Below are 8,388 nucleotides of genomic sequence, written 5' to 3' on the forward strand. Positions count from 1 at the left end.
CTGCTGCTCCTGGCCGGGAGCCCCGGCTGGGCCGGGCCGGCGCCCCCTGCGCTGTGGCTGCTGCTGCTGCCAGAGCCGGGCGGGACTCGGGGACAGGGAACGGACACGGGGGGACAGCAAAGGCCTGGCGGCTGCAGGGAGGGTGGCACTGGGGCCGGGGCCAGCACAGAGCTTCAGCCTACAGTTAACCCTGAGGGAAACGCTGGGGAAAGGCTCCATTTCAGCCTTTCTGCACTCGCGGCTGTGAAGGGACTGAAATGAAAGGAGAACAAGCAGGGCCCGACCCCTTCTCCTTTTGGAGGAGCCCTGAACCTGGGGCTGTGAGGGACCATGAGGGGCTCTGAGGAGCCATCAGTCATGAGGCACCATTAAGGGCCTTGAGAGGCCATGAGGGGCCATGGGGAACTCTGAGAGGCCATAGGGGTCTGTGAGGGGCTGTGGGAGCCCAGGCACCTCACGCAACCAAGGGTCCATCATGTCCCAGCAGGGCCTTGTGCAACCAAAGGGACCATGGTGACACTATGGAGCCTCATGGTATCACAGGTCCATTGTTACACAGCAGCCACAGCAGGACTGCAGAACCAAGGAGGTCATTGTGACACTGCACAACTGTGCAAACCTGTGAGCCTACCAGGGAAAAGGCAGTAGCAATGCCCTGGAAAGACACACCACAGGCTCTGGGCACTCCTCACAGCTCAAGGTGAGAAAAAAGGCTTCCCCATGGTGCTCTGCAGCACTGTGTTAATAAAATAAGTTCTGTCCTCTCCATTGGCCTTCTCTACCCCTTTTACACTTACATGTTCATGTTCTGGCGAGTTCTCCCTTCCCATTGGTGTGTAACCCTGTCCATCTACCCTGGCATTCCCTACTGGTCCCTTCCCACTGTACCACCCCTGAGCCCTCAGATCATTGGATACCTGGTGCCCTCCATTGCACCCTCTTTCCCTTCATTTATGCCGTGGACAACCCTTTCTCTTTGGCCTCTGGACACTTACAGCATTTCTCTTTCTTTCTCTCTCTGTATGTGTGTGTGTGTGTGTGTGTGTGTGTGTGTGTGTGTGTGTGTGTGTGTGTGTGTGTGTATCTGTGTGTCTGTGTGTGTGTCTGTGTGCTGGTGCTCTTTGTGGTTCCTACCCATTGGCACAAGACACTCTCGGGGAAGGTTTTGTCCAGACCACCTAAGACTGCAGCAATAATTCTTTTTTTTTTCATTTACTCTGTGGTGTAAATAAACCATTCTGTCTAATCATGATCAGAAAAAAATCAGAACTGTATTTATATAAATTTATCTGCTATTCTATGATTAATCCTGTGGGACAAATAGCGATAAAGACCAATTCCAATGTCCAATCTTTTACAACTTTGAGAAAGACTGGGGCTGGGATTGGATCCAGCCATTCCCAGTCTCCTCCCTTAGAAGGAATTTTAGAAGTCTAGGGGCCCTGCACAAGTTTGAGGATCCATGGTGGCTGTTTCGTGTAATATCTGCAGCTCACGTCTCGGCAGGAGTTTCTCCAATAAAGAAATAAAGCTTTTGCCTGAAGCTCCCACTGTGCCCATGACAGGAACCCTGTGAGCGTCTGGGACATCCTGGCCCTTTGGCAGCCTGGCGACTCCTGGGATGTCACCATGGAGCCCCCGTGAGTGCCTGTGACAGATAGGTGCATTTGCAGCACAAGGTCCCCTGGGATGTCACCATGGAATGGCTGAGACTGCCTCTGACCACAGGGCTCTTTACCATCCCCAGAAAGCCCTGGGAGGTCTCCATGGAGCCCCTGTCTGTGCCTGTGACATTCCAGGTCTGGACCAGCCTGGAGACTCTTGGAAAGTCCCCATGGAACCCCTCCGAGGGCCTGTGACAAATCTGATCCTAAGCAGGCAACCATCAGAAGCCCCCTATTGCTATGGTCAGTTTCCGTGGCAACCATCACCAGCTCCCTGTTGCTATGGTCAGTTTCCATGGCAACCATCCCCAGCCCCCTGTTGCTATGATCAGTTTCCATGGCAACCATCCTCAGCCCCCTGTTGCTATGATCAGTTTCCATGGCAACCATCACCAGCCCCCCCTGTTGCTATGGTCAGTCCCTTGGCAGCTCCATGGAGACCCCATGCCAGGGGTGGTTGCCATGGACACCAGCTCAGGCCTGCAGCCAGAGCCCGTTTCCATGGCAACCATTGGCAGTCCCATCCCCAGGCTCATGGGATCCCAGAACCACAGAATTGGCTGAGCTGGGAGGGACCCATCAGGATCCTCCAGTCCAACTGCTGGCCCTGCACAGGACACCCCAACAATGCCGGCCTGGGCCTGGCAGCGCTGTCCAAACGCTGCTGCAGCTCAGAGAGCCCCTGGAGCTGGGACCCTTCCCTGGGCAGCCTGGGCAGGGCCCCAGCAGCCTCTGGCCAAAAACCTTTTCCTGACATCCAACCTGAGCCTGCCCCGACTCAGCTGCAGCCGTTCCCTCCACTCCTGTCCCTGGGCACCAGAGGGAAGAGGTTCCCAATGCCCCAGCCAGGGACCCGCTCCCAAGGCTGTTGTCATGGGCACCAGGGCTGGGACCAGCTGGGATGCTCAGTTTCCATGGGCCGGGGTTCAGGAATGGGATTCCCCAATTTCCTGGCCCTGCTAAAACCGCGCTGCCCTCGCTGCCTCCCATGGAAAGCGCAAAAGGCAAAGATCCCGGGCTGGGATAAGAACAATTTATTGAGAACAACAATGAGATAAGGAACAAATGGAACAGAAACAATTTTGATAACAGAGTGTATAAATAAAACTGTTTACAGGGAAAACTAAAACACAACTTACTGGGTCTTCCTGGCCGCATATTTCCTCCTGCCTGGAAAGGACACTCTTCTCCTCAGGGACAGAGAGAGAGAGAGAGAGTGTCCCTTTCCTGTCCCTGGCAATGACCTGAGGTGGGAGTGAATGTAATGAGACTGTCATTGCCAGACCCTCATGTTCTTCCATCCCACATCATGTCATTGGCAGAGGCAGGAAAAGGGACAGGTGTCTTCCTAGCATGGATCAGAAAGAAAAATGGATCACCAGGGCTCTTCCCAACATGGATCCTCCAACTATGGATGAAGTTGGGGCAGTGCACAAAAGTCCTCCTGCATTGGGGCATTGGCAGAGCTTCCCTTCCAGGTGCCTCCGTTGGTGTCTGGTTAAGACAGAGATCTGGGTGAAGCTTTTCCCACACTGGGGACACTCGTAGGGCCTCTCCCCAGTGTGGATGTGTTGGTGTATGACAAGGGCAGAGCTGGAGCTGAAGCCCTTCCCACATTCCCCACACTCATAGGGCCATTCCCCAGCGTGGATCCTCTGGTGGCTGATCAGGGTGCTGCTCTGCCTGAAGCTGTTCCCACACTCCAAGTACTTGTGGGGCTTCTGCCCATCATGAAGATGCCCATGGACTACCAGCTCCGAGTTCTGGCTGAAGCTCTGTCCACCTTCCTGGCTCAGGGTGGGTCTTTCCTCCTCAGAGCACCCTGGGTTGGGTTTGGAGCCCCTCCTCCTCATGGGGGATCTCCAGGGCTTTTCCTCCACATTGGATTCTTTTCCCATGGAGCCAATCAAACCGGTCTCTTCCATGAGGTTGTGCTGTGGGGATTTGTCGTCCCTGATCTTGATCCTCAGCTCCTTCTCTGGTAGAGGAAGGACAAGGACAGGATGGGATTTCCCTCCGTGAAGAGGGATGGGGAAGGAGATCCCCCCAGTGCATCCCCAGCAGGATGGCATTGGCAGTAGGGACGTCCTGCAGCGAGCGGATTTTCTGGGCTGGGAGATGGAGCAGGAGAGAGGGGGAAAGGGACACTGACTTCCTCCTCACCTGCCTGGGTGTCCTGGGGCATCCTCATCTGCCTTGAGGTGTCTTCCGCCATCTGGCCAAGTTTTAGGAACGGGATATTCCTAAAACAAGGGAGGAAAACAAGGGATGAGTACAATGAGTTTTGTACTGATTTAAAGGCAAACCTGAGGAAGAGTCTAAGCCAGAATTCCAATTCAGTAACAAAATGAGGATCAAGACAATGATACAGAAACACTGCCTTAAACTGACAGAGTCAGGATATAACCTGACACCCTGTTGTTCAGGGTGGTGGCAGCAGTCCCAGTAAATGGTGACTGCAGTCCTGTTGGAGAGATGAACACTATTCTGTCAAAGCAGTGATCCTGTAGAAGGGTCTGGTCTTCCTCTGGAGGCCCAGTGGTGGTTCTGGAGCTCTTGTCCTCTGGCAATCCAGGAGGCAAGCTGCTCCTGGTGTAGCAAAGCGTCAGCTTATATCCAGGTAGGAATGCTTGGATCCTCCCCCTGGGCGGAGCATCCCACAATGGGAGGATGGAATTTTATCAGTCCTGCAGTGACACTCAATGGCCCATTCACAGGAGATATCTCCCCTGGAGGGCGTTATCAGGGCTGAGTCATGGAAGAGATAAAGAACACTGCCCCACCTGTTTATAACAGTTGCTGAAGGTGGGGATTGAAAACATGCATTTGGTTACATCTTGCATGGCGACCTGAAACAGTGGGGCAATCCCTGCTCAGGGGGTGAACACCACCCCCTTACCCAAACTGGCTTAGCTGTAAAATCCCCACCCTGGGAATGCCACGCATACAGGGGACAATGTCACACTTGGCCCCCTCCAGGGGAAGTCTGTTTCACAGGCTGGGGGACTTTTCCAAATGTTAGAATAATTTTTTCTCTTTGTTCCTGTCACCTTTGTGACAGCTACACATAGCTTCCCCTTCCTTTTCATAATCCATATTGGGCCTATTTTCCACTTTTCTTTTTTTAGAATGTGCCAGCAGCTGAGCTGGAGCTGTGCGGGACCAAAGGAATTTGGATTTGCCACAAAATAGCTTCTATTGTAAGTTTATAAAATTTTGGGATTTATTTGCCTTTCCATCACAAGTGACTTGTGGGAAGAGTAAATTCAAGGCATTTTATCTACGGTCAATTTTGATTTCTGACAAAAAACAACATTAATTTGTCTGGTGCCCAGGGGATGCTTGTGAAGCCTCTGTTCCTCTCGCCCTGGGAGATGCTTGGGGGGGTTTTTCCCTGTCCCTGTCACCCCAGGCCTTTCCCCAGGGGGTCTCCATCATTGTCACCCTGAGGGATGCCTGGGGGGTTCTCCCTCCCTCTCATACCGTGTGCCAGGGGGTACTCAGGGCAGACTCTGTCCTTCTCAGCCCAGGGGATGCTCGGGGGTCTCTGTCCCCTCGCCCTGGGGGATGCTCGGGGGGTCTCCATCCCTCTGGCCTCAGGCAATGCCTGTGCAGGGCTGGGGACCAGGGGCTCTGTGTCCCTCTCACCGCTGAGGGTGCTCGGGGCTGGGGGGGCTCTCCGACCTTCTCACACCTGGGGAGGCCGGGGGGGTCTCTGTCCCTCTCAGCCCTGCTGTGACCCCACCCAAACATCATCGGGCTCAGAGGGACAGAGACACCCCCAAAGCCCCAGAAGGACTGAGCCTGGGATTTGGTTTGGGGCTGAGGGTTTAGGAAGGGGCTGGAATTGGGGCTGGGCTTGGAGTTGGGGCTGAGATTTGGATTAGAGCTGGGATTGGGGTTAAAGCTGGACATGGGATTGGCTTTAGGGCTGGGGTTGGGATTGGGTCTGGGACTAGACAAGTCTGGCACTGGGATGAGAATAAATACAGAACTGTAAGTGTGTCTAAACATGGAGTGAGATTGAGACCAGGATCAGGTTTGGGTTTGAGCTCACTGAGAGTGGGACAGAGGGGATGTTACGGTGGGAAGGTTTGGGGAAAATCCTGGTTTGGGGAAAGATAAGGTGTGAATGCCTTTGGTTGGGGATTCCTCCCACCCACGTCCATTTCTATAAGTCACCTGATGTCCCAAAATAAAGAGTAAATCAAAAAAAGATACCAGGAGTTTCCCATTTCCAGTCTCATCCCTCTTGGGTTATGGTTGGTCCCCCATCTCAGGGCTTCTGGGGATCCCATGGGTCCTGGGGATCCCCCCTCTCCAGGGTCCTGCTTTTGGATTCTGGGAGGTTCTGGGGTCCCAAGGTTCCCCTCTCCAGCCTCACCCCAGTCCAGCCACTTGGGGTTCCCCCTTCTTTCTACCACCTTGTCCTGGATTAGGGCAAATTTGGTTGAAACCCTCCAAAAGGAGTTTCCTCTAGAATGCTGATTCAGCAGCCCCACCCTCAGCCAGTTTGGGAAAATATTTCCTTAGAGGAAAGTGGAAAAAAAAGTTACTTTACAGGCAAAGCATTTACCAGCACAAAAATTGAACAATATTAAGCAAAAAAACCTCTTGCCGCTCCAAAATATATGACAAACTCTGAAAGTTCCTCCTTGGGTTGTAGCTCCGCACACTCAGTGTCTTATCAGTCTCTTATCAGTCTCTTATCAGTCCTTCCAGCACTGGAAATGCTGTGGCCCAGGCTCAGCCAGGTGGGCCACAGGTGCAAGCTGCCCGTGGTGTTCTGGCTGTTCAGTGCAGAGCAGATTTAAACAGCTCCAAAGAAAAAGAAAAACCACAATCCAGGGAACTTCTCTGCCTCAGCGAGCTAAAAACTAACTAAAAGCAAAGGAGAGCTCTGTCCTGCTGTCTGTCCATCCAGCAGCTGGAATGTGGAGGAGTGAGTGCAGTGTATGAAAACAAACTGCAGCTTCTTCCTCCTCCCCTTCTCTCTCAGAATCAGCCTTAAAGGTGCAGAACTCATTTCTGGGCTAAACAGACGGATGGGGTACGAGCATCATGAAGTCGCCCCAGGACACCCCTCTCAGGGTCAGGGGGTCCCGTCCCCGCCTCATCTCCGGGCTTCCGGGGGTCCCCCAGCTCCGGTATCGCCCCTTCCCCTCTCCCCGCCCCGGGGGTCCCCCGTTCCACAGTTCGGCTCTCATGGGGATCCCCAAAACCAATGTCCCGCCCCGTCGGTACCGGGCCATCCCCACGTGGACCCCCGGGACCCTCCGAGGGGCGATCGCGGCTCCTCTCCCCCCGAAAAAGCTCCTCTTGGGGAGCCCGGGCATACCCGGGGCTCGAGTCCGGGATCTGCCGGCTCCGAACACTCTCCAAAAAATCCTCCTGGAGACCCCTGGCTGGAGCCGGGGCGAGCTCGGCCTCCGCCCTCCCCTGCGGCTCGGGGCTGGGGGCGATGCTCCCGGGGCAGGGGGTGCTGCAGGCTCGGCGTGCGGGCGCTGCGAGCGCCGCGATTCTCCCGCTCCCGCTCCTCCTCTCCCTCCTCTTCCTCCCGCATTTCCTCCGCTCCCAGCCCGGACCCCCCTTTCCCACCGCTCTGCCCCGCGGCCCCGCAGCACCGGCTGCTGGGTGGGGGAGCCCCCGATCGGCCCCAGGGCTGGGCAGGGGCTCGGGGACACCCCCCGGGCGGATCCGTCCCCCGGCCCGAGCCCCAAATTCCGCTCGGGGGCCGCCGGGCTCTGCGGGCCCGCCTGGCAACCGGTGAGTCATCGGCGAGAAAAGCTCTGGTTGGGTGGAAATTGTTTACCGCGTCCTCTGATTGGCTGGAATTGTAAAAGGCGCTACGCCCTGCGGGTGTTGCTGGGAGCTGCGGATTCCTGGCGGGAGCCTTTTCCTGTTTCTTTCTGTTCTCTGAGACCTCTTTCCTGTTTCTTTCTCTTTTTGAGACCTCTTCCCGCTTTCTTTCTCTCCCTTTCTCCTCCCCATTTCTTGTTCCGTTCAGTCCACGCTCAATAATCGCCGGTTGCTTTCCCACGCTCTCATTCGCTCCTTCACTGGGGTAGAGGCGTCTCTCCCTCGCGGGGTCGTAATCCATGGACAGGGTCCCTTCCCACCCCAGTCCTTCCAGGACTCGCTTCTATTTCCTCCCTCCCTCTGCTTCCAGAGAAGGTCCCTTCCAGGGAAGGTGCTGGAAAATGTCCATCAAAGCCACCTTTGCTGTGTGCTCTGGGAGCCCACAGAGCTGCTGGATCTACTCCCCTTGGGAGAGAAGCTCCTTGGGAGGCACGGCAGGAGCAGCACCCTGGGAGCCTCGGGAATGCCCCTCTGGGATCCACGGCACACACTGCAGGGTCTGGATTTCCAGTTCTCAGCTATGAAAAGATGTTCCTGCCCTTGAGGGCAAAGCTGTCAAGAAGGAGCCAAAAGTGGAGCAGGATCTTACAGTGGCATTTCACTGCGAGCCTTCATAACTTCCCCCATGGTTGTTGTAGCTCCTGAATTGGGAATTAAATCTGGGCACGGTCATTGGTGGGAGCATCCCTGGGTCAAGGGAGACACTGAGAGAGAAACAGAGCAGGCAAAGAGAGGCAGGAGAGAAAGGAGGGCACAAACACAGTCAGCTGAGAAGGTGGCACTCTGAAAACAGACCAGAACTGACTGAAAAGGAATATAACAGAAAGGAATAATTTTGCACCTTTTATTTACTATCAAAATACAA

The 8,388-nt window shown here is 54.9% G+C and overlaps 1 protein-coding gene across 1 annotated transcript; it reads right to left on the minus strand.

The window, feature by feature from the left end:
* Positions 1-2,675: 2,675 nt before the first annotated feature.
* On the minus strand, positions 2,676-7,027 carry LOC134433434 (zinc finger protein with KRAB and SCAN domains 1-like). The gene is made up of 3 exons (XM_063182282.1): positions 7,003-7,027; positions 3,828-3,907; positions 2,676-3,642 (listed from the first exon to the last, which is right to left on the minus strand). Exons 2-3 carry the CDS (start codon positions 3,877-3,879, stop codon positions 3,023-3,025), a joined length of 672 nt encoding a protein of 223 aa, XP_063038352.1. The 5' UTR covers positions 3,880-3,907; positions 7,003-7,027; the 3' UTR covers positions 2,676-3,022.
* Positions 7,028-8,388: the final 1,361 nt, after the last annotated feature.

This window comes from Melospiza melodia, unplaced genomic scaffold, assembly GCF_035770615.1.
Source record: "Melospiza melodia melodia isolate bMelMel2 unplaced genomic scaffold, bMelMel2.pri scaffold_18, whole genome shotgun sequence".
Classification (NCBI taxonomy): Eukaryota; Metazoa; Chordata; class Aves; order Passeriformes; family Passerellidae; genus Melospiza; species Melospiza melodia.

Excerpts from the sequence above, each read along its gene's own strand:
- LOC134433434 (XM_063182282.1), bottom strand. The coding sequence starts at position 3,879 with ATGGCGGAAGACACCTCAAGGCAGATGAGGATGCCCCAGGACACCCAG. Across the intron at positions 3,643-3,827 it reads GCCCCAGGACACCCAGGCAG|AGAAGGAGCTGAGGATCAAG; the intron begins GTGAGGAGGAAG and ends TTCCTCTACCAG.